Raw genomic sequence first — 25,995 nt, forward strand, 5'->3', positions numbered from 1 at the left:
TACATTTTTATTTACATTATATTCTGACTGAATTAAATAAACTAACTAAACATCAAAATGAACGAAAGGCCCTTTATCAATGAATCTGACAATGATGCGTAATGTGTGATTGAGTTCATAAAATCATAAACTCCTAATATTAATATTCCCAGCCAATAGAAACATTCAGTAGCCAAGTCTTTAAGGTTTGTGCACACAAAGAAACTGACTTTATAATAAATTTTCAAATATTTTATTGGTGTAAAAGTAAAAAAAAAAAAACAGCCCCAGTCTCTCCAATACTCCTGATATTACACTGTAAAACAATATATTTTGACATGAAGCACAATGTGAAGCACATGATATTTTATGAACATGTCTTATAGTCACACATATCTGGATGCTTAATATTTTATGCAGCTCATAAATTCCCTCTCAGCATCCTGAAAACAATATTGAGAAAACAATATTAGCATTTCAGCTGCAGTTCAACTAAAACTAATCCAAACAAAAGGCTACTTTAGTTTTTTGGAATAAAAGGTCATCAGCTTATACAAGAGTTACAGTGATGAATATTAGTATTGATATGAATGATTTCATATAATGTACCTGACTGGTTTGGGTCCTGAGGCTGATACATAACTTTTGTCAGCAGTAAATCAGCATTATAAATGTGTTTTTCCAACCGTTCAGTTTTTCTAACTGCAGAAACTAAAAATGAAACGGTGAATTCAGATTAAAAATCCTTAAATTGTAACAGTATATATGGAGACACAAGCAAAATAATAGTCAAAAAACGAATTAATAGAAAAAACTTCACCTGTCTATTTGAGATCATCTTTATATTGTTACAAATGGCACCACACACTAATATATTTAATTTCCTGATTTAGTTTTCTTAAAGAAGAGTCACTCACCGATCAGCACAATGAGCAGAAGCCCGTTCATCAGTCCAGATATGATGATCATAATCTGCCATTGTGTCTGATTCTGATCAATAAACTCCACCGCTGTATGATTGTGACACTCAGTCAGTGGAGTTGATTCTGGAAAGAAAGAAAAAGTGAAGGAAGTAAATGACACATGTGAGCATCAATGTCTTGATCACTGGAAGAGTAAATGAACTCACCGGTGAAGTGCAGTCTGGTGCTGTTGCTGAGTTTTGGAGGAGTGCCTGTTTTCATACAGTAATAAACTCCTAATTCATCAGCGGTTACATTATTAATAACCAGACGATGTTTAAATATCACAGAATATTTCTTTCTGAATGCATTATTTAAGTAAAAAGGTGATTTTGGTGGTAGGAATGATCGTAGAATCACTGTTGGAGGATCTGGTGTTTTCAGTAAAATCCAATAAACCTCATTTTCATCAAGATCACAGTTTATGGTCACATTTGATCCCGAATCAGTGAGTTGATCTGAGACTGCAGCTCGACAACAGATTAACACATCTATAAGATAAAACATGCATCACAATGAAGATTGCTCATTATGAAGTCATAACATAATGAAACAGCTGCAAGATTAATAATCATATGTACACTGCCGTTCAAAAGTTTTGGATAGGTAAGATTTTTAATGTTTTAAGAAGTCTCTTTTGCTCACCATGACTGCAGATTTGATTAAAAAAAACAGTAATGTTAAATATTATGACAATTTAAAATACTGTAACTATTTTTTATTTGAACTATTTTAAAATTTAGTTTATTCGTGTGATCAAAGCTGAATTTCCAGCATCATTACTCCAGTCTTCAGTCACATGATCCTTCAGAAATCGTTCTTATATGCAGATTTGATGCTTAAAAAACATTAATTATTATTATCAATGTTGAAAACAGTTGTGTAGAGATTTCTAAAAGATTTCTATTTAAGATAAATGCTGTTCTTTTGAACTTTCTATTCATCAATGAATCCTGAAATAAAAAAGTAAATAACTGTTTTTAGCATTGATAATAAATGAGAAATGTTTCTTGAGCATCAAATCATATTAGAATGATTTCTGAAGGATCATGTGACACTGAAGACTGGAGTAATGATGCTGGATATTCAGCTTTGATCACAGGAATAAACTACACTTTACTATTATTCACATAGAAAACAGCTGTTTTAAATGATACTAATATTTCACAATATTACTGTTTTCTTTTTATCAAATAAATGCACACTGCAAAAAATGCTTTTCTTAGTATTTTTGTCTGGTTTCCAGTCCAAATATCTAAAAATTCTTAAATCAAGATGCATTTACTAGATAAGTAAAATTAGATAAGATATTATGTCTTGTTTTCTGGGGAAATAAATCAAAATTACGTGAGTAAAACAAGCAAAATTATCTGTCCATGGGGTAAGAAAAATAATCTTAATTCAAACAGAAACAACATCATTTTTCTTACCCCAGATAATTTTGCTTGTTTTAAGCAAAAAGTTTGTTTTAATTTTGATACTTAAAAAAAAAAAAAAAAAAAGCCGATCCAAAACTTTTGACTGTTAGTGTAAATATCATGTTATAAACTCACAGAGCTGAAGCTGAATGATCTTCATGTTGTTACTGTCGTGATTAAAGCACTTCAATATGAATCGGTTCCTCCTCACAGAAGTTCAGATGAAGTTTACTGCAGCTCTGAAGCAAAGACAGACACAGTTCAGATCGAGATCGAGTTCTCTCAACATATAAATACAATAAATGAGCGAATGTGCTTATTGTGCTTATAGCGAATAAGCACAATAAGTGTTATAGCTTATAGCGAATATACATGACACATGTGAATGTGTGACATGTGCTTATGAAAATGTGATGTTATCAGCGAACATGAAAAATAGAGTCAGCGAGTGACAGCCATAGACAGTAAAAGAAATGGACACAGCGACCCCATTGGAACTCAATTAAGACAAGTGAAGCCCATTTTCAGCGATTTCTTAGCACTTCCTTTCCTGACGCGCAGACTCAAACCAAGCAAAGCGTTACACGGACCACGTGAGCAACCCGTCTGTCTTCTAGTAGCTGTGCCAAAGAAATCTGAATCATTCCCTTCCGAATCTTGCAGAGACGGAGAGTGTGAGTAGGAATTGTCCATAAGCTTGGAGCAGGAGAAACTTTTGCTAGGTATTCTGATTAATTATATTGTCATTTTGCCTCCACGTCCCCCCGATTGCCCGCGAGCTTCTCCTCCCGTCCATACGGTAATCTCTCTAGTGTGCGACAGAGAGTCGCGTGGTTATGACGCAATCGTTAGCCTACTTTTACAAAAACTGCTTCTACGGGTCCATAACATAAGCTACAAGGTAATGGAGCATTTTATACATTGTCGTGTATCTTTAGAAATAAATAATGGACAAATGGAGTCTTTAAACGCCTCAGATGTAAAGTTATTCGCTGTCAAAGTGACGCCAAAATGAATGGGAGTCAATGGGATGCTAACGCAAGTGAAGTTCTGCTACAAGATGTCGGCACCCGGCCGACTTCAACTTCCGGTCGACTTCCTTCCCGCCTGGTGACAGCTGCCATCCAGCGGTGAAACTGGGTGGGAAACTTCCATTCAGCGCCTCTAGAGGACAGCAGAGGAACTGCAGCTCTCCTGTAATGCTGGATTACTGGTTTGACCACATAGACACTGGTGTTTAACCTTCTTTTGTAGTATTTCAAAAATGTATATTCTTTACATTTTCAAATGGCACTTTGTCAGAAAAATTACACAAATCAAGCTTGGAAGAATTATTTTCTAAATTATTTCAGGAATGTAAAATGAATAAATAACTGCAATCATGAGTTCATCTCTGACTTCACCTCTCGTCTGTGTGGTCGAGGTTTGTGTTTCCGCTCACAGTTCGAGATGTGTGAATGATCACATATATTTTAAATTTTAATAAATGTGTTTTTCTTTCTGTCATAGATCTGATCATGTTGTATCAAGCCACAGAGAGTCTAACAAACACACCAGTAACTTTAGGATCTGATGTGATTATAACCTGTGATCTTGATATAAAGGAGATTTTCTGGTACAAACTGAAATTACCGGATCCTCCAGTGTTGATCTTACGCTCTTATCTTAGCACAGTTGAAGAAGGTGACTATGAAAACTGCATCTTTAAACACAAATACTCAGTGAAAACTAACAGTCGTCTGTTCATCAGAAATATCACCATTGATGAATTAGGAGTTTATTATTGTGTGAAAACTAGTGAACCACTCAAATTCAACAACGTGAATGTTTAACATGAATGGCGGTGAGTTATTTTCTTACTTTGATGTTCAATGTTGGAATTTAAAAATACTTATTTTAGTATTTATTATTATACATACTATATTACATATAAAAGTCTAAAAAATTTTAATACTTGGTTTATTGTTTTATTGGTCCGTGTATCTTTTGGTCATTTGATTTCCTGTTTGGAATGAAATAACGAGAAATGAAAACCAGCTCGTTTATTCGTTTTTTAGTTTAGTTTAAAAAACGAAAAAAAGTCTCTGCAGCTTGACACCATATAAGTAAATCTGCAGGAGATAAACAATCATACACATATAAAAACATTAGGTGTATTCTTGAAAATGAAATGATTAGGCTGTTAAAACATCATAAATATACAGTGACATGATTACAAAGTAAACAAAAAAGATATTTATAATTTGTAACACTCACAGAGTGGAAGTTGCATAATCCTCATTTTGTTAAAACAACTGGCAGGGCACTTCCTGATGCAGTCTTGTTTGTTTCACACCTCTTTGGAGATGAGCTTCACCTCAGACTAGAGCTTCATTTTACCCACATCAAGAGGAAGTTAAAGTCAAGTTTAGACTGACCACAAGTGCAGTCTTTTATTCTATACGTTCATACACTTAGATAATGTATATAATCTATTGCCTCGCTAAAATGTGTAACTGTAATAACAATAATAAACTTTATTTTATATAGCGTCTTAAAACAGCTTCTCAAGGCACTTTACACAATAAAAAAAATACAAAGAGAGAAAAATAAATAAAAATACGAAGATAGAAATACAAAGCGTAAAAGAAAAAACAAAGGAACACACTGGAATTTATATAGTTAGGAGCGCAGACAGATACTGAGGGGTCAGACCATGCAGTGCCTTACATGTGAGCAGAAGGATTTTAAAATCCTGGACCTGACTCGGAGCCAATTCAGTATTGGAGTGATGTGTTCATTTCTCGTGACTCCAGTCAAGATCCTAGCAGCAGAATTTTGCACGAATCAAGCGTGCAAGTGGTGGCTTTCATATGTGACACCTCCCTAGTAAGCAATTTGAGGGAAAAACAGTAAAAGATGTGCCTGAGAAACTAGGCAAGCAGAGTGTTGAAGAGGAAACAGGTGTAGCATGAATTATGGACATTGTCAATTTTAGAACTGAAAAAATGAAGGAGATTATTACACAACTGATTTGAAACAGGCAGAGAGGTGCCATGTGTTAACTTTGAGGAGTTTTGGTTTGGTTTTATTGTTTCTGTTCCCTGCACGTGTATGTTGACTTAGGGTACGTTTACACAACAACGATGTACTAAAAACTGAAAAGTTTTTGCTCTGCTTTTGTTTTGCGTACAGACGAAAACATTGTAAGAATGATCCCGTTCACAAGGATCCACAGAAATGACTAAAAAAGCTGTATTATTCATGCCAAGCCAGTAGATGGCGATGTCACTGTGTAAAGAAACACTACACACCTTTAGACTGAACAGGTAATACACATGCGTGACATCACCGCTTTCACATATTCAGGTTTTTGTAGATGACACCGTTAATGGTATAGTTTTCAAAACACTGCACTTTGAAACCCGTTTTCAAAAGCTTGCGTTTTTTTAGGCCCCCAAAACGCTGTTCTCATGCAAATGAATGGCCAAAACACATAAAAAGTTTTCCGTTTTAAGTTGAAAATGGTGTCATGTAAACAGTTTCCTCATTGAACTTCACACTTGAACTTACATCAGCGTGATCAAAACAACCTAAAATGACAGAAACCATATTTGGAAAAAAAAAATATTATTTAAAAATGTAGTTTGTCATGATAAACTAAACTAACTGTTAGGCCCCAAAAGTTATTTTTTTACTCTTAGGTTTCAACAGGATTATATAGGCTACAGAACACATCACATACCAAACTTTTTAAGCAAACATTTTACAGTCAAACTTATTAATAGTCACAGCTAAAAAATACTGCACATACATATTAAAAAGTGAATGGATTAGATTAGACAACCAGGGGTTTTCAAGCTTCCCAGGACAAGCCCACTCAAACTGAAGCATCCGCCTGACTTCTCTCACTCTCACCGTTCTTGGTCAAAAGAGAGCCATGTTGCCAGGGTTAGTTATTTAGTGTTTGATGTTGTTTCTCCTTCTGTCAGTGCCATGCTAATCACTGACCTAATGCTCTAATGCTATGCTAATCACTGATACAACATAGTATCAGAGCTGCATTCTACAGCAAAAGCATGACATGCCAACACTCTTCAGCAGTAAATGCTAGAATCATGAGACGTTTTTAGTAGTGATGGTAGAAATGAAGCTTTTCAAAGCTTCGAATCAATTGAACCAATTGCTTCGCAAAATGATTCACTGTTTTAAACCCCTGCTGGCCAGAACAGTGTGAATGCAACAAGAACTCAGGCCAAAGTGCTTAAAAAAGAGAAAAACACGAATTGCAAACACATAGCAAACGTTTTACTGTAAGTAAATATAAAATATAAAATGCAATCAACTATAGTTAGTTAAATCAGATAATACAATTAAATATCAAGTGTCTGTATAATATATGTGTTCTTTTTATTTTATTTTTTTTATCAATTTTCAAGGCTTGTTTTGTTTGTTCCATGGCTGGATCAGCTAAATAGGCCAATAAGAGACTAACAGTGAGTAGTACTACAGTACAGATGGTATCAGATGATAATATGGTAATACCGTGGTAGGCCTATTAATTCATGTGTCATGGTATTTAATAGTAATATAGGTTAGGCTACCATAGTCATGACCTTTAATCTAAGGTATGTTCAAAAACACATAATACGGTGGTAGTTCTTTGTGCTTTATAGTATGAAATGTATAATGTAAATCAGGGATGGGCAACTTTGGTCCTGGAGGCCACTGTCCTACAGAGTTTAGCTTCAACCCTAATCAAACACACCTGAACAAGCTAATCAAGGTCCTCAGGATTACTAGAAAATTACAAGCAGGTGATTTTTTCAGGGTTGGAGCTAAACTCTGTAGGACAGTGGCCCTCCAGGACCGAAGTTGCCCATCCCTGATGTAAATAGGTGAGTCTTTGCAAACAGTAGTAAACGATCCAGGGCGCCCCTGCTGAACACACACACACACACACACACACCTTGCAGGAGGCGCTCTTCTTTACGTTTCACGAGGTCCCATAGGGGTCCCTGACGCTAAAACCCGGTGACTTAATCTAAAGTAATCACTGTTAACACCTTAACCAAACATAACAGTTTGTTATTTTTCTCACTCAAGTTGGAGTTAGCAGTTTTGTTTGTCCATATAAATTTGGATTCATATGTGTTGAATATTTTAATAGGCTACTGTATGTTTAGACATTTTCTTGTTGCTAGGTGGCTTGAATTGACTTTAGGCTGACTTACAAATAAGCTAATAAAAAATTCAACTCAGTATTTCATGTTACCACATTTACTTGGAATGAAACCATAATAAGTGGCGTAATGCAGTCGTTATCCAATTGATGTAAAAATTAAGTAAAAATCAGTAAGTTTTCTACATGAAATAATTCAACCTATGAAATCATTTGTACTACACACAAGTGTTAGGGGGTAACAGTTTAGGACCCAAGGACCAGATGTAAGAAAGAAGACCCGGAGTCAGAATTATAATAAATTGACGAATATATTTACTGAAGATAGTTTGCAGTTTCATCAGCTTCAAGACTCACACAGGAGTTTGTAGGCCGCCTCGCTTACTGTTACAAAGATCACAGCAATTATACCCTTCACCACAGTCTAATGTTGCCGTTTCTGATTGGCTAAGAAAAAGATAAACATAGTAATTTTCCACACATATACAGATAGACTGAAGCATATCTCCATCTATTAGGCGGCTGACACTCGGACCCTGAAGTCAGGCTCGTCGTGACCTTCCAGATCGCTCTAACTATAAACAGGAGAGTCCTCATAAAACATCAAGATAATGCGTTCTTTCTCTCAAGGAGAGCTACACTTTAGTCTAACTGGAAAGTAGGCTAAGGCTTTAACAAAGAAATGGTCCCTTAAACTATTGGCTTCAATGACCCCTATGTGTTTTAACACGTTGAAGACCTTTCTCAAACACAAACACAAACCAAGTCCCTATTTCATTTCTGGAAGCAGGGCTAAATGAGCAAGCACTGTTAATGCATTCAGATATCAAATACAGACACATTAAAGAATACATGAAAATAACATTTCAGTAATCACACTGGTAACTTGTATAACAAAGTAAAATCTCAAGAGAAGTCATTAAACTCATTTGATATTTAGAAGGAAAAACATTGATTAATACCTCGTTTATAATCACTCATTACACATTGAACCTATACACTTTTAATCTGAGTTATAAAATATTCAATACATTTCTTAGCTTATAGTAAATCAAATACATTTGAAAATATATATTCACATTAAAAAGCAGATGTTTTTATCAACAACATTAGAATAATAGAATAACAAAATACATTTTATCAATGTAGACACAGCAACACAGAAGTCCTGTAATAAAGCTTTTGAAAATAATTCAACAAGAGTTTTAAACACCTCACAAAAGATTTTGATCCAATTGTTAGATTGCTACATCCTGCCGACTAGGTCAATGGATTTCCACATCAGAAATATCAGATCCGATCCCGGATGGCAGATCCGGTCAAAAAATATCCGTTTGTGTCCAAAACCAGTGAAACCTGTTAACCCCAGAAACAGGCAAGAGTGGAAAATGATCATCAATGTCACTTTTAATATCATCTGGACTTAAGTAAAACATTTGCAAAGAATTTTTATTTTATTTTTTATATATTTGATATAGTTTGAATTTTATGAATAATATCGCCCAGGACACGTTGCCCTATTAGGGTATAAAAAAGGCCCAAGTCAACAATGTTTCTGCGATTTTGTTTGATGCAAAAAAAATAATAACATGCTAAATATGCTGAATGTATGACATGTCTAAGTGTCCTTAAATTGAGGCATATATATTTCTTGTATTTTTTCACTGCAGAAGAGTACACTAGCCCTTGAGGTCCTCTGTCTTGCTGGCATTAGCTCCATCCGTAATCAATCATATAATGCGATTTATGATACAACTTTTAATTTTCTATAAGTAAGAGCTCTATTTTGGAGCTCAACTCTGCAGGGCGGTAGGACTGGACACCCCTGTTTTACCATAAAATGAGCTGTGTGAAACTGCAAGAAAATATCTTGTTAAAAATACAAAAATGTAGTTCCGTTCAAATCCGTTTTATTTGAATATTAGAATATTCTATTTTTATATTCCAATTAATCACAATTAATTGCATCCAAAATATAAAAATTTGTTAACATAAGTGTGTAGCCTACTGTGTATAATTATTTTGTGTATATATAAATACACACACATGTATATATTTAAGAAAAATGTGTTTTATATATAAAATATTTATAATTTTATATAATATAAATGATGTATAAATATACAGTATACACATGCAAATATTTGTTAAATATATACATACTATGTGTGTATAATATATACAAAATAATTATACACAGTAATTTTTGCAATAGTAGGCCATTCAGATTTGTTCAGCAGAAGATGAAAATAAAATGTAAATGTACTAGTTTTCTCTCTGTCACTATGGCATTATGGTAGGTTGTAGTTTTTACATTAAATGGGCAAAAGTTCTGATATTATTTATTTTATGACAAAAATCAGCTGTTTTAAGAGGGATGTGCAGACTTTTTATCTACTGTAGCTTGAAAGCTCAAGGAGGAGATACTATTCAGAAATGTCTCGGAAGAAGAACAAGAAGTTTAAATAGTGAAATAGTGAGCACACTCTGAGCATGTATTTACTATCAGAGTAAAGGCATCCTTCTCCAGCCCCTCCTTCTTCTCTTCGGGCTTGGGACCGGCACATGCAGTTGCATAGAATGTTCTGTGGTGAAGTTCTGGAACACATACATCATTGCAATATTTAATTAGAAACTGAAACTTACTTACAATATGAGGTTCATGTTGATCATGCATGCTGAATGTACTTACAGCTAAAGAAAAAAAGCCAATACAAAGAACGAAAATAATGATTACAGTCATCTCAGGTTGTGGTTTTGTTCCCTGGCTGAAGCTATCTCTTACTGGTTTATCTGTCATTAGAAAAGTTCAAAAGAAAAACAACATGGAAACATGAATGCATCCTTGAATGTTGCTCCATAAGAGAGTATGCTGAAATATAACTAGTGTGGTCATGCAATTATAACATTAAGATCCTGTTACTCTTTGAAAGAAAAAAAACGGTCAATCATTTTGTTTTTACATACCTTGAATGGTAAGACGGACATTCCGCTTTATTGATTCCTTTATGATATAGCATATATACTGTCCTCTATCAGTGTTTTGTATACTGTTGAGTTTGAGCGAGAAGTTTCCGTTCAGATATTCTTCAGGAAAGGTTTCAGCTCTGTTCTTGAATGCTGGATTCTGCCCCTCTACTGATCCTGTACCATTAATTATGTCATACACATTCAGGCTGTTTTGTCTCCAACGCACAGTGATGTCTTGAATTGAAGACTGATGCTCTTCAGAAGAACAAGGAATAACAATGGAGCCACCAATAAAACCCACAATGGTCTCTGGGCACACTAAAACAGAGAGAAGATCAAATAAATGAAACAGGCAAGAGAGGTAAAAATAATATTTTATATATATATATACAGTATATATATATATATATAATTTTTTTTTTTTATTATTATTTTTTATATATATATATATATTGAATGACTGTTAAACTTTAATGTTCACCTTGAATTGTGCAGAAGGCCATCAGGTGAAAGAAAATTATTGCTGAACTTTAAACACAAAAAAGTTTAAATTTACATTTATCAACACATAATCCACTGAAACACAGGTCAAGGTAATGGAAACTTTACAAGGATAAACCAAGGGCAGAGCAAAAATGGGTAATTTTCCAAACAAATGTATGAAATAATTTAATCACAATAATAGTAATAATAAACATCTTATCACACCATAACTTTATTTATTTAGTTAAAATAGTGATTAATTGCCAGGTTAATGGTAGCCGATTTCCTAGTTTTCCCTCACCATACAGTATAGTTGCATCTCATAAAGCTTGTCTTAAATGAAACATTAAAAAGATTCGTCAGTTTCTGAATGTTATCTTTATGACGAAAGGATTGTAAAACTTGTAATAGTGATTTGTGCATTTGTGTAGGTGAATTAGCTGATACTTTAAACAGCCTAAATTAGAGATCCCAAAAAGTTCTGCTGCAAGAAACCAAGTGAATCCTGGCTATTCCTTTAACGTTACCTGACAGAAACTGGTGAAAGAATTAATCTCCATTTTGAACCATAAGATCCGTCATCTCAGACTAATATTGCAGGAGGACATGTAAAGGTAAGTACAAACATTGTCTCAATGTTTACAGTTTAAAAAAAAAAATCTAAACATTAATTCATAGAGGCCTAATGTTTATACTGACATATTTGTTATAAGAGCCATTTTATTGTTTTTAATGCACTATAAATAAATAAAAAATATGAAGATATATGATATGATATGATCAATAAGTCATCAGGGGCGGACTTAACCAATAAGTGAGGTAAGCAGCCGCTTAGCCCCGGGGAATTTGGGGACCCCCGACAAATACCAAGAAGCCTATATAAATCATATATTACTTATTAGTGTTCTATCATATATTGTATGGCCTGTCTATAACCATTAAGATTTTAGCATTATTAATACATCTGCTCGAATGTGGGCGCCCCCCATCATGAATAGTGGAACTTTCCTATCATACTGCACATGCAGTTCCACGACGACTATGGCAAGCCGTTTTAACATTTAATCCTTTGAACCGAATAGTATCTATTTTCATGCTACTAGTACTTATTTTTTAGATACTAGTATATATTCCATTAAGTACTAGTACTTATTTATTAGTTACTAGTGCTCATTCTTTAGGTACTAGTGCTTATTTATTAGATTCTAGAACTTATTCATTAGATACTAGTTCTTATTTATTAGATACTAGTACCTATTAAATTGGTACTAGTTCTTATTCAATAGATACTAGTACTTATTCATTAGTTACTAGTATTTATTATTAGATACTAGTACTTATTCATTAGATACCAGTACTTATTTCAATAGTGACTAACTATTCTTTTGTTACTGTAACAAATATAATTTTTTGCCATTGACTTCTATGGGGATCTGTCATTCAGATATCAACTATTCAGTTCTGACTAGTGTGTATTCCATTTGTGACCAGTACATATATATTAGATACTAGTAGTTATTTATTAGGTACTAGTACTTATTTTTTACATACTAGTGCCTATTACTAGATACTAGTACTTATTCAATAAATACTAGTACTAAGTCATTAGATACTAGTACCTATTAAATAGATACTAGTACCTATTTATTCACAAATGGAATACATACTAGTCAGAACTGAATAGTTGATATCTGATTGACAGATCCCCAGAAGTCAATGGCAAAAAATGATTTGTTACTAGTAACAAAAGAATAGTTATAGTCACTACTGAAATAAGTACTGGTATCTATTTAATAGGTACTAGTATCTAATAAATATGTACTAGTATATATTGGATAAGTACTAGTATCTAATTAATAGGTACTAGTATCTAATAAATAAGAACTTGTACCTAAAGAATAAGCACTAGTATCTAATAAATATGTACTAGTAGCTAATTAATAAGTAGGGGAGAGCCGGGATAGTTGAAACACTTTTCAGATTAACGTCGTTTTCTAAGATAAGGTTACAGATAGATTTTTTTATTTTTTTGTGATCAACAACTCACATATGTGTTCTCTTAGTATAGTGTTATTCAGTACAAATATAGAATGATTTAAGTAAAATTTGACTTTGAACAGTAGTTGTGCTTTGTTTCAATCGTCCCGTCTGAGCTGGACGATTGCAACACAGGGGTGGGACGGATGAAACATAACAGTTTAAACGACAACTAATCATCTAATACTTGTTTTTGTGAACAATACCTGACAAGTAACTTATGTACATATTGTTACAAACATATTTTGTAATTTATTTTCATTTAAAGGTTCATATGAACCATTTTTGTTCTGTCGCCCAATAAACAATAGGCGATAAGCCAATTCGCATTTTGTAATCTTTCTAATGGGCTATTTTAACGAAGACAGACAAATCCGTTTACAATTAATTTTCTTTAATTTCTTCCTTGAGTCATATTGAGTGTTTGCTAGTTGAATAGCCTGTTATTATGAAGAAAACAAGGTCAACCAGAAGACGATAAATTAAATTTATTGAAGGTTGAAGATTGGACAATTGATGATTATTTAAGAGATAACGTGTTGCGTAATTGAAAATGAATTTGCATTAAAAGAAAGTCTAGAAACAGTATATGAATCTATGAACAGTATAGGCTATGACCAGGTTTAACTGGCAGGATGCGCTGTCGGGACGGTTGAAACAAGTGTTTCAATAAATAAATACAACTTGTCAGTCCAAAAAAAAGTACCGCACGAAAGAATTCACTCACCGCACTCAAAAACAGTTTTGCGTCTTTAACTCCAAAACGGCATAACGTAAAGAAGAAATATTTTCGCGGGTATGGTAGGCATTGCGTGCTGTACGTGCTAACGAAATTTGACGCACATTTGAGTGGTTTAAGGAAATCTCAGTGTTTCATCTGTCCCACGTTTCAATCGTCCTGGCTCTCCCCTACTAGTATCTAATAAATAAGCACTAGTATCTAAAGAATAAGCACTAGTAGCATGAAAATAGATACTACCCACTGCGCAGACACGTCGAAACGACGTCTTTTCTACGTCGTTTTTGCACGTCCAATTTTGCTCCCCTGAAGGTGCAGACTGTGACGCCTTTTTTCCGACGTCTTCCGCACGTCTAATGTTGACGTCCGTCCACAAAAGTTCGTTTGTGGGAAGAAGGAAGGAGACGGGGTCGGCTTGCTGTGGATCGTGTGTTTTATTAGATAAGTCTTTTCCAAAGAATAATCTCTCTCTCACACACACACACACACACACCTGATGTTGAGACGATCAAATGGAGTTATTGGAAAATGATCTTAAATATAAATAATCTGTATTCATATGTATTAATCATGTTAATAATAACAATGTTGATATTTGTAAATAAAATAAAAATATTACAAAGTAATCAGGAGTAGGCTAGCCTATACGCGTATTCGTAGGCTATTGAACCGTTCGGTACGAGGCTTTCGGTTCGGTGTTCGGTACGCATTTTCAAACCGAACGGTTCGTTGGACCATTTTTCCTGCTGACCAAAATTTCGTTATTTCAAATGTAGACGCGTTGCGCGTGGCAAGCGCGTTCATAATGTAAGAGAACGGCGCGACCACAACATTGCCCAACATCAAATGTACATTTAATTTTTTACATTTACATTTACATTTCATTTAATTCAATATTACATTTAATTTTTTTCCAAGGAGCTGTTTTGTTTTATATGCTCCTAAGAAGAGTCAATTACAGCTCTAGAATTGCTCAAAGTAAAAAAATATCATACTTTATGATTTTAGTTTTAATTAAAAAAAAACAATAAAAAATAAATTAAGGAAATTTCTTTGGCATTTCTTTCTTTTTGCTGTATCAAAAACGTACCGAACCTTGACACAAGTGTATCGAACCGAACCGTGAATTTTGTGAACCGTTACACTATAGTAATCATGTAAATTTCCTGCACCTGTCATAGATGTCCAAATGACGTCCAAAAAAATTACCCAGTTCAAAGGTCCAATGTTGAACGTCAATATGACGTCCAAGTTGGGTCATGGTTGGACGTCCAAATAGTGGACCTAGTTTGGACATCGAATAGATGTCCAGAATTGGTCATGGACCGGCGGATCCAATATAGACATGATCTGCACGTCTATCCGACGTCCAATGTTTAGTGGGTAGTAGGTTGAAATGATTAAATGTAAAAACGGCTTGCCATACTATGACACTACCAGAATCAGATAAGCGTAAAACAGAAAGCGTTCAGATGAAGAGATGGAGCGCGGCGCGCAAGAGTGAAGGCGAGGTTTAGAAATGGCTATGTTTACATGCACACCTTTTGTTTCAGTCGGACTGAATTCATTCCGATTGATGAATCTGAACTAGCGTTTACATGACAACTAACTTAACGGTTAAATAAAGTGATCGTGTGAGTGTGCGCGTTTATATGTCACAAGCTTTAAATCGTAAATCATTGTTTGACATACCCACGCACAAACCCACACTGCACAAATATTTGTCAGATGATTGAGGATTTAATAATGACGGGACACTCATTTAACTGTTATATGACACTTTATTCGACTGGAAAAACAAGTCGTTCCGCGCGTCATACGTTTAGTTTACATGTCCTCTCGATCTAAAACACCCCTTTCAATCCATGTTCAATTTACCCTAAAATTGACCCAGAATAGGTTAAAACACTAAGTAACGTTATGTCGCAGCGATGTTTTGCTTGGCAGATGAGATGTGGCAGTCGGGCAAAGGAACAAAAGATTATCGCAGCGTCATCAAGAAGCGTAATGTTAAAAGTTGCAAACACGTCATCCAGACTTGTGCTGTCAGGGCGTATATCCGTTATCAACAACAAAACAGAGGCCTCGGTGACGCATTGGGCTTAAGAGACCAATTTTATCTTATGTTTGGTAGTATTTTATTCAGAAAAAGGCTATATGTTACATTTAACCTAACACAAATATTGCAACAGTAATAGTTTACTTATTCCAACGATGCATTTATCTTATGTTTGGTAGTATTTTATTCAGAAAAAGGCTATATGTTACATTTAACCTAACACAAATATTGCAACAGTAATAGTTTACTTATTCCAACGATGCATTATTCAAAACACATTGACCTGTTTGCAAGTTTTTTTTTTTTTTTTTTTTTTTTGCATTACCCTTTCCCTTAGCTTCCGGAAAAACAGGTGTTGCAAGCGAAAATTTCAGACAAACATACCAGGTTGCCATCGTGACCAACCGATCCTGCAGGCTAGGCAAATTTCAAACAGTAGGCTACTATGTTGCTCAAAAATGTTGTTTTGCTGCTTCCGGTGCAGTGCAAGTTATACTGCCCACGCCTTTATTTTTAGACAAAAAAAATAAGCAGCTGGACTAGCCTATGCTGTAGCACTTTACTATCGTCTCAATATCCTATTTAAACATGACGAAAATACAATTTATTGTACATATTTGCAATATTTTTTAATAACTTTAAAAACAGAATACAATTAAAACACATTGATACAATTTAATAATACACTTTACATTCATTTCTCTGTTAAACAATTAACAAAAAATGATAAACAAATGAAAACCATAATTTAAACAAAATGTAAACTACAATACAGCAGTGTGCAACATTTTTTACACTTAAAACCTACATGCTTAGCAGACAGCAGTCCAATTCAGTTCACGTGGAATCAGCTGAGAACATTTTCTCACAGATCGAATCAAGCTTAATAGAAACGTTACACATTAATATATCAATCACGGACAAATAAATATGTCGTTCGGGGATTTCTCTCTTAAGTATCCTGATGGGCTCTCTCACATCACCAACGTCACGTGCACAGGTTAAGTGTCCACAGAAAACATTTTGTTTGCAGAAATATCGCGTTCGAGGAACAATACCGTCATTTTGCGAGGTTAATCCGAATAAGGAGCTTGATGGCGCCAGTCTGAAATAAACTGCACAGAGGCTTCGAAGCTTGTATCAATTTATTTATTTATTTTTACATCACACATGAAGCAGTCACAGTGTCAGAGAACGTCTAATAGGAAGAGGCACTCTCTGCTTACTTCCGTTTTCTGGACTGGCTACAGTAACACGTCTCTGTCCATGCGGGGGCGCTCGCAGGCGAGTAAATGAATGGAGGTCTATGGCGAAATACCCCTCAAAATCCACTTTTCTCAGGATATAATTTTTTGTCTAGTAATTTGTAGTGATGGTGAAATGAAGCTTTGTGAAGCACTGAGGCTTTCCACTCAAGTGTATCGTAAATTGGTTCATTACTCGAAGCTTTTCAACACGGTGCACACTAACGACATCTTGTGGTCAAAAGGTGGAAAAGCCAAAAAAAAATATAGGCTATATTTTATGTAATAAATCACTTTGTGAAATGAAAACCACAAAGCAATAAAAATCACAAAGCAATAAAAATCATCAGTGTTAGTGTTGATGTTTACACAATGTATGAACAAATGAGTCTATGAATTAATTTATGAAACAATTAATACATAGGAGAAATTAACTCTGCTTTTTTCAACAAATGCAGCCTTAAAACTTTAGCCGTAGTCCTAAACCTATGAGTTCATAGGCAAGGCTCATATAGGCATATGTAATCAAAATAAAAGAAAACTAATGTAGAATGGTGAAGTGCTGGGTATAGGGAAAGTGCTTGTGAACTGGGGAGTTGGGTAATTGAAGAAATTGAAGATTTTTATTAAGGAACAGGACTTGTTCAACAGTGTGAGGGCTGAGTCTATTTCTTTTTTTATTTACTACTTCCCCTGCCTTTGAGAATATTCTCTCACATGGGACTGAGGAGGCAGGAGTGCATACAAATTCCAGGGCAAGACAATGAAGATGTGGATAGACACCCTTTTGAGTAGCCCAGAAATGCAGGGGATCTTCTGTACGTGGAATATTTGGGTCACTGAGGTAGCGTTGAACTTCAACTGTGGCATCTGCTGTTGCATTTTTAATTTGTCTGGATTCCACGACATGACTGTCCAGTAGATCCCACAGACCTTTACCTGAAAAAGAATAGAATAATACAAATACAAGTTTAATGGAATTCAATGTATTTCTCTGCAATAGCTACATGCATGATCCATGCCAAATGTAATAAAACACAAACACACACACACACACACACACAACAAACAGTACCTGAGTGGGTTGCATCGCTGCCTGTGGCTCCTGTTGGATCTGGTTGTGATGAGGAGATTTGAGAAGATGGGGTGTTTTGGGCTGCTCGTATGATTGCAGCACATTCTGCTGTGAGACGCCTCACAGCAGTTTGTGCATTTGATTGGCTGGCGAAGCCGACAGTTTTAAAGCGTGGATCAAGCAGAGTTGCTAGAGTCTCTGATGCTCATGGTTTCATATGTAGACATCCTCTCAGAAAGAAGTCTCAGGAGGTTGTTGCACAATTGCAAAGCCGTCTCATCATGAACCTGTGAGCTTTCTGAGGTGATTGCATGCCTCAGCATTCTTATAAGAGGAATCACCTTTGACCCTGACACTCTCTTCTCCTTTGATAATTCTGTGGAAGCCTCACTGAAATGACACATTACACCCAGACATTCATTTACTGTCTGGTACTCTTCTGAAGTAAATGGTATGAGGCTTGTCTTCAGAGTAACCAAAGCAGCGCCTACTGGCTCCCTCTGAGCAAAGAGCCGCTCTAACATGGCATATGTGCTGTTCCAGCGAGTTTCCACCTCTTGAATCAACTTGTGATTTGGTTTGCCCATCTGATTTTGTAAAACCAATAATCTTTCTCTTGCTGTTGTGCTAGACTTGAAATGTGCCACAATCTTTTGTGCCTTTAGTCTAATATCCTCCAATCCTGGTGTTTGTTCTATTGCCTTCTTCACAACCAGGTTTAAGGCATGTGCTATGCAGTTTGTGTGGCGCAGCTTCAGGATGCTGGCACATGCTACCATGTTGGCAGCAGCATCAGTTACCAGACACCTAACTTTGTTTTGAATGCCCCACTCCTCCATCAAAGCTGACTTGACTTCAGCTATATTTTCAGAAGTGTGACATTTGGAAAATTTTCCCACCCCCAGTAAAACGGTGGACATCTGATCATTTTCATTTATAAAATGACATGTCACTGCCAGATATGCATCCATATGCAGTGATGTCCACATATCGGATGTGAGGCTTACAGCTCTGGCCTTGTTCACCTCTTCTTTTGCCTCCTTTTTGGCCTCCTTGTATTTTTCCTCAACCATTTTCTTTAATGACTGGCGGGATGGAATAATGTAGTTTGGATCCAACATTCCCACAAACTCCTTAAAGCCAGCATCTTCAACAATTGAAAATGGCTGGTAATCTTTAACAATCATGTTAACCAAGGCCCCATCAATCATTTGTTTTCTGATCCCTGCAATACAGTAAAGTATTTAAAATATAACTGAATAAGTATTACATAGCCTACTATTTAAGATACCTCACTATAAATACAGAAATTGACAAACAAATAAATGAATGACTGATCAGAAGTCTTATACCTTGGTTGCTAGTTGTTGGTCCACTTCCAGAAGATGTGTTTTCATGTTTAGCTCTAAAATGTCTCAACATTGACGATTTGTTGTTATTATAAGAAAGCTGTTGAGAACATATTAGGCACTCAACCTACAGAAGGAGGTCACATGTATTAACTGGAGTACTTTTTTTCATATACATAATGTAGGCCTATTATTTAACATAATATATTGTTTATTATACACTGAATATGCATACAATTACATGTAAATATCAATTTACATTATAATTAATTCATATATTTATTTTATATAAATTCGTAAATCATAATTCATTTTAAAATCATATTCTTATTACAAAATAATAATAATAATAATTAGCTGACTTTATTTGTTGATACGTCCTGAAAATGCTGCCAGACTTCCGAACGGCCTCTTTTCTTGGCTGGTTTCATGCTGAAAATCCAAAAGAGCTCACTCTCTGTTTCAGTCTCAGTCGGTCTCAGTTCACTACCGAAGCGCATGACACTCGAAACCTGCGCAAGGGGTTTGCGCTATTTTTGAATCAGAATATGAAGCAGTCACATGGTTGTGTGTGGAAACGAAGCTTCGGACGTCACAGATCACGTGGTCATGGCAAAACGAATCAAGCTCCGATACACTGCTTCAATGTGTGATGTTTTGTTTTTTTGATACAAGCTTCGAAGCCTCGGTGCCGAACGTCACATCACTAGTAATTTGAATGTTGTATTCGAAAGGAGATGCAAAGAAATTACACATTGCTGGGTGTTCGATTTTTTAGAGTCACTTATTTGCTTTAAAAAGTCTTTTAAAGTGTCAGTGACGTCATACACATCGTACGACCAGAGATACTGCTTTACGGCAATCCTTCAGTCACTTTGGTGCTTTCGCGCTCTGCACTTTCTTTTCTCTCGAGGCATCGACAACACAGCTGACACAGGTAAACACACGTGCTAGAAGAGTTTTTGTTTTGTTTGTTTCTGGTCCCGCTTCGGATGCCACAATGCCATCAAGCGGCATCTCTGGTCGTAATCAGTCCTCCACTGACCAATCAGCGTTCATTAGCAGAATGCTAGCGTGTTATGGGCAACAACAACTCAACCTGTAAGAAACCGAAAGGACATAAGTACTCGTTCATTCTTTTTTCGACCTATAACCCATGTTGAACTTGCAAAACCTACAATAAAATCTGAGATTTCTCAACGGCAATCGGGTAAAAGATACACATTTAGCCGTCTAGCTCCATAGACTCCCATTCAGTCTGCACTCGCCCGCGATCATAGACAGTATAGACCTTATGTAGCCCCGCCCCTTTTCAGCGCTGCGTTTGTTGTCTTTTGACTTCCGGTTTTATTTTCACACCGATCTTGCGCATTTATAAATGAACGGCTCGTTTTCAACTCTTCCCGGTCTACTGACATTTGTTAAGACATCTGATTTAAACATTACAATCCTCATGATAACTTTCGTTAACTTTTGTTAACTTTATATTAAGTAAATCCACTTCAAAATCTAATTACTCCTGGACAGCAATGCCATAGGAATATACAGAGCGACTGCAAAAACGGAAGTTCAAAGACAATATTCTAAAGATGGCGGCACCCTTGTTTCTCTGGCGCATAAGGTCTATAAGAAGCCCGCGATCACCTCCAGTAGAATTCTAATGGAACTGCAACCAAGATCGATACAATGGGGCTAATAGGAAGTGCCAAGGCTCTCCGTAGACGGGCTCTGGCAGTGTATACACAAGTTAACGCGCCAAATCCTGGGCGGCGCCATTACTCTACACAAATGCACTTCATTTCCGCCGGAAGTGGTTTGCGCAGCGTCTGCCGGTGTAAACACAGCGATTACGATGCTAGCTTGGGAACATGGTTCTACTACTTTGACTGGAGATGGCGTTACTCTCCCCCATCCAAATTCAGTGCAGAACTGGGAGGATAACATGACGACGTGGCCCAGCATAACGTACAGCAAGATTTGCTCCTACTTCGTGCAATCCATGGCAATAGATGGAAAAGCAATGGACAATCTGAAAGCCTCCGAGGCATATCAATATCTGCACAGCAACAAAGTCGGTTGTGTCATGTCATACAAACATGATCGTTTTGTTTATCTGAAAGCAAATGTAGAGCCTAGCCAGTGTTTGAACAATGCGTGGCATAATGCTTGGGTGCTGGTAACTGAAGCTGGAGAAGTCAAAACTGCGGGATGTACGTGTGTTGCTGGACCAGGGAGATCTTGTTCCCACTCAGCTGCGATCCTGTGGAAGGTAACTATATTATTTGACCATTGTAGCCTAGGCCTAAGTCTTTTTTATTGTTGGTATCCGAACTACATCATTGGCTACTTGGCTAGAGTGCAAAGTGTGTGTGTGCCATGATTAGGGATGGGAATCGAGCAGAGAGAGAGCCCCGGTCGCGCGCGCTGTCTGTCTTCGGAGCTGGCGAAAGTGTAAACAAGACTTCACCGTCTTAATAAGTTTCCTTATCTTCTCTGAAAATCATTCCGGACATTCAGCTGACATAAAACAACACTTTAATTAAACGAAAAAAACTATCCAGTGATGAAATGTTTTCTGTGTTTACAGTAATCTTGGGTGTTCATGTCCTAACTGCTGGGATAATCACACAACGCGCATGACACATCCAATTCGCGAACTAATGACTCATTTGAACTGATTCATTTTAATAAATGGTTAAAACAACTGATCCAACAGTGAACTCAAGAGACGTCTGAATCGGTGCATAACTAATCAGTAACACTTTACAATAATGTTTTATTTATTACATAAAAAAGTACAGTTTGCTTACTCAAGCTTAAGCTTTAAAATAAATAAAACCACTTGTTTTTTTGAAAAGCATGTGACTACATTTTTCCACAGTGCTATCAAGAATCGATAAGAGAATCGTTAAAGAATCGGATCGATAAGCAGAATCGTCAGTGGCATTGATATTGATAAAATCTTATCAATTCCCATCCCTAGCCATGATGATAATAATAATAACGCAGTTTCTTCATAAAGAGCATTTCTGCAAGCCCAATGCTCTGTATATTCATTGTAGGCTATGTGTGCAATGTATTACATCATACGACAAAACAGGAAGGATCTCTACCAGCCGCCACCAACTTCACAGCCATCCTCTACCACTCCAGAACCGGCACAGGAGGTGACACTCTTTAGGACTCATGAAGAGTGGAGGAAGAACGCACTTGCCTCACCAATGGCAGAACTTTTCATTTGCCCTGGGAATAGCCTCCTGCAGCTCTGCTTTAATGCTAATACCTCCTCCATCACCGAGCCAACACCATGTCCATACCTTCATCTCCTAACCCATGATGAGCACCACACACCACTGGCTTGAGTAAAATGCAGAACCTTCCATGATGAATACATTAACATGTCCACAGCCCAGCTTGAGGAGATTGAGAAGGTTACAAAAGCACAGAGCAAAGATGTCTGGAAAGTCTGGCATGATGCGCGGAGAGTGCGCGTCACAGCGAGCACGGCTAGAAAAGTGCCCATTCACTCAACCACGGCGCCTGACAAGTTTTTGTCAGAACACTTACACCCAGGGGTTAAATTGGGATTTATTGTTTTTCCAAGGCAGTAGAAGGTTCTGGAACTTTTGCGCGCTTCCACATCCCGCGCAACTAAGAATCTCCCAGGAACATTCATTATTGCTGCATACATTTATCCGTGTCGGAGTTCTGAGAAGTAGCCTATCTAGATGCGCATGGCATGCGCGAGCGGTGCGTGATCATGGTCGACTGACAACGAGATTAAGCAGCTGAACACGAATACGGCCGTGTCCCGATTGTTTTCATCTCAGCTCCGCCAAGAGACTAAATAGACATGCCATTTCAAAATCTTTCATTTATAATCAGAAATATGTTTTCAAAAGCATCACTTTCATCAAATTTTATGTGACATAATTTCCAGTAAGCAACTGACTGCAAACGAGCAGGCTTATGTGCCGGGGCTGAGCCCCGGAGAGCCCCGGCCCAATTTAACCACTGCTTACACCCATCCTTCCGTGGCAATGCCGCAACCTGTCAAGGAGCGGAGAGGGAGGAACTTGCAAGGGACTATTTGGAAACTCTGGGCAACAGCATTGAAACCAAAGGCTTAGTGGTGTGCGAAAAGGAACCGTGGCTTGCAGCATCTCCCGATGGAGTGATAAACAAAGACAATCTGTTGGAGATCAAATCACCTGTGATGGGAAACAAGTCACTTGCAGAATTTTTGGCAACAAAGAACTGCGAAATCACAACTGTGGCAAACGGAGATAGGGTAGATTACCATATTGCCTGCAATGGTCCAAAAGGCTACTAAATGCAGGTACAAATTGGGATGCACTGCACAGGGCTTCAGCATTCCAAGTTGGTGATCTGGAACAAAACTAAGCACCTAGAAATTGAAGTACCCTACGACCAAGGCTTTGTCCAGGGGCATATCACAAGGCTGCGCACATTCTACTTTGCCCACATGCTCCCAAAAATTGTTGATGATTTTGTTGAGGGAAGGTTACAGTTCTGCAGTAAATATCTCAGCATTTTAAAACTAAACTAAAATAAACTACATTACATTATCTCTCTATGTTGTGCAATATATCAGTTTGCCTATACTGTTTGAGTGAAAATAAAGTTTGATGTTATTTCATTTCATTTCGTTTAATTATTGCACTGAACTACGATCATGAATTATAGGCCTTATGTTCCTTAGAGTGCTACAATTTCTTTTAACACAGTTCATCATTCATAGCTCATAAGCTCATACTGTACATAAATAACACTGGATGAATTAATTGTTTTGAGGAAACTAAACAAATGGCTTCAACAAGAAAGATTGCGTGTTTAATCCTAACAGGTATTAAAAAGTAAAATACAAAAGCAGCCCACACAATTACATTACTATGAAAATATTCATATATAATATAAAAAAATACAATGCATTCAGTATTTGTTGTGTTTATCTGTATTTAATGAACATTGAACAACATGGCTGGGTATTGGTAGACAGGGACACAAGGCAAGATTCTAAACCTCATGAGGCACTCTGATCAGTGGACTCTTCAGGTTAACTAGGCCTGCACATATGGTTAAGATGTTGTCCAGTTTCGGTGCCATGCTGATGGGAACGGTCTGGGATAAAATCTTAAAGACCTTCAGTCTCTGGATTGCTCTTTCCACGTGTGTGCGGACATTTGCTACTCGCCTGGCCTCGCATTGGTCAACTGATTGCGCCTGTAGGTGAATGCAGGGATGATCAAACTGACCCTTCTCTCATCAAGCAAGTCTCGAATGGTGAACCCACGGTCCGCCATGACCAGTGAAAGAAATGTTAGTGAATGTGTTGTGATGCAGGCGCTCCCCCGTTCCTGAGGCCTCCTGGACTCCCCGGGTCCCTCAGGGGCCCGATGCCTCGCCTGCTGCCGCCATGACCTCATCACCAGCCCTCAGATAGTCTAGGAACCCACTGTCCATGGTGATAAAATTATCGCTGCTTCTGCCAGCATAGGCATCAGATATAAACATGATTAACCCATTAGGGGCCACAGCGATGAGATATTTCACAGTGTTGCGTGATTTGTACTGGCTGAAAGTGTCACTCCTTGAGTCGTGGTTTGTGGCTCTCTGCATGGCACTTTCGGCACAGTCAATAGCTACGTTTACATGGACACAATCGGAATGAAATTGATCCGATTGATGAATCCGAACAAGGTGTTTACATGAATGATAAATAAAGTAATCGGGTTGATGTGCACGCGCATTATATGTCACAAGTTTCAAATCGGATCTGATGTTTTGACATGCGCACACTGCACGAATATACAGAGTTTCCCGCTTTTCGCGCATAAATATTCTCCACAATTGGTTCTTTAATTGTTTTAAAAAGCAGACGTAATATTAATTCGTCTCTGGTCATAATTTAGAGCATAATAACCGTTTTGCCGTGCTGCTTATTGATCATGCAGTAAAAATGCCCCTCCCCGCGGCCAAAACCAGTCGTCTGTGGATGAGAATCCAAAACAAGGACTGGTGGGACGTTGTCCTGCTTCACTTCACAGACGCGCGAGTGAAATTTTAGAATGACGGGAAACTTATTAATATTACACTTTATTAAACAGGAAGAACAGCTCGTTCCGCGCGTCATACGTCATTACGCTAGTTAACGTCATTGCACATGCGCAGTCCTTTCAGTTTCGGTTTTCAATCCGATCAAGTGTTTACATGTTCTCTCGATCGGATTACAAAAGGGATAAACCACCCCTTTCAATCCGATCAAAATTTCATTCGGATCGAGCTCAATCGGATCGATTAAGGTGTTTACATGAAGGTTTTTTAGTCCGATTGAGCCTTCAATCCGTTTATAAGTGTCCATGTAAACGCAGCTAATGATGCAGGTGGTTCGAGGGTAGTTCCTCTGAAACGACAAGGGCATGGTGGCACGAATGGTCTCTCTTGGAAGCCAGGGGATCAGGACTTTGAACTGTTCACCCATCACGTCAATCCAGTGAC

At 37.0% G+C, this 25,995-nt stretch overlaps 2 protein-coding genes across 6 annotated transcripts; both read right to left on the bottom strand.

Moving 5' to 3' along the window:
* Nucleotides 1-217: 217 nt before the first annotated feature.
* LOC311084661 (uncharacterized protein) lies at nucleotides 218-4,706 on the bottom strand. Its single transcript, XM_084116845.1, has 6 exons — nucleotides 4,616-4,706; nucleotides 2,495-2,598; nucleotides 1,109-1,432; nucleotides 897-1,025; nucleotides 589-690; nucleotides 218-422 (listed from the first exon to the last, which is right to left on the bottom strand). The coding sequence occupies exons 2-6, from the start codon at nucleotides 2,517-2,519 to the stop codon at nucleotides 415-417; spliced, it is 588 nt and encodes a 195-aa protein (XP_083972971.1). The 5' UTR covers nucleotides 2,520-2,598; nucleotides 4,616-4,706; the 3' UTR covers nucleotides 218-414.
* A 3,106-nt stretch (nucleotides 4,707-7,812) lies between these two features.
* LOC311085071 (V-set domain-containing T-cell activation inhibitor 1-like) lies at nucleotides 7,813-17,003 on the bottom strand. 5 transcript variants are annotated; one of them, XM_084117482.1, is made up of 6 exons: nucleotides 16,193-17,000; nucleotides 10,972-11,018; nucleotides 10,488-10,808; nucleotides 10,213-10,313; nucleotides 10,007-10,118; nucleotides 7,813-8,876 (listed from the first exon to the last, which is right to left on the bottom strand). In XM_084117482.1, exons 1-5 carry the CDS (start codon nucleotides 16,201-16,203, stop codon nucleotides 10,026-10,028), a joined length of 573 nt encoding a protein of 190 aa, XP_083973608.1. In that variant the 5' UTR covers nucleotides 16,204-17,000; the 3' UTR covers nucleotides 7,813-8,876; nucleotides 10,007-10,025. The 5 variants fall into 5 exon arrangements, 4 of the variants coding, with proteins under 4 accessions (XP_083973608.1, XP_083973607.1, XP_083973609.1 ...); XM_084117481.1 differs by having other exon boundaries at nucleotides 10,024-10,118; nucleotides 16,193-16,997; XR_014606719.1 differs by lacking the exon at nucleotides 10,972-11,018 and having other exon boundaries at nucleotides 10,024-10,118.
* Between the last annotated feature and the right edge of the window lie 8,992 nt (nucleotides 17,004-25,995).

The sequence above is a fragment of the Abramis brama genome (assembly GCF_963993115.1).
Source record: "Abramis brama genome assembly, chromosome: 6".
Lineage (NCBI taxonomy): Eukaryota > Metazoa > Chordata > Actinopteri > Cypriniformes > Leuciscidae > Abramis > Abramis brama.

Coding starts and splice junctions, on each gene's coding strand:
- LOC311085071 (XM_084117482.1), bottom strand. Junction 10,809..10,971: donor GGCCTTCTGCACAATTCAAG/GTGAACATTAAA, acceptor TCTCTGTTTTAG/TGTGCCCAGAGACCATTGTG. Junction 10,314..10,487: donor TGTCCGTCTTACCATTCAAG/GTATGTAAAAAC, acceptor TTCTAATGACAG/ATAAACCAGTAAGAGATAGC.
- LOC311084661 (XM_084116845.1), bottom strand. CDS start 2,519: ATGAAGATCATTCAGCTTCAGCTCT. Junction 1,433..2,494: donor GATCATTCAGCTTCAGCTCT/GTGAGTTTATAA, acceptor TTTATCTTATAG/ATGTGTTAATCTGTTGTCGA. Junction 1,026..1,108: donor CACCAGACTGCACTTCACCG/GTGAGTTCATTT, acceptor CTTTCTTTCCAG/AATCAACTCCACTGACTGAG.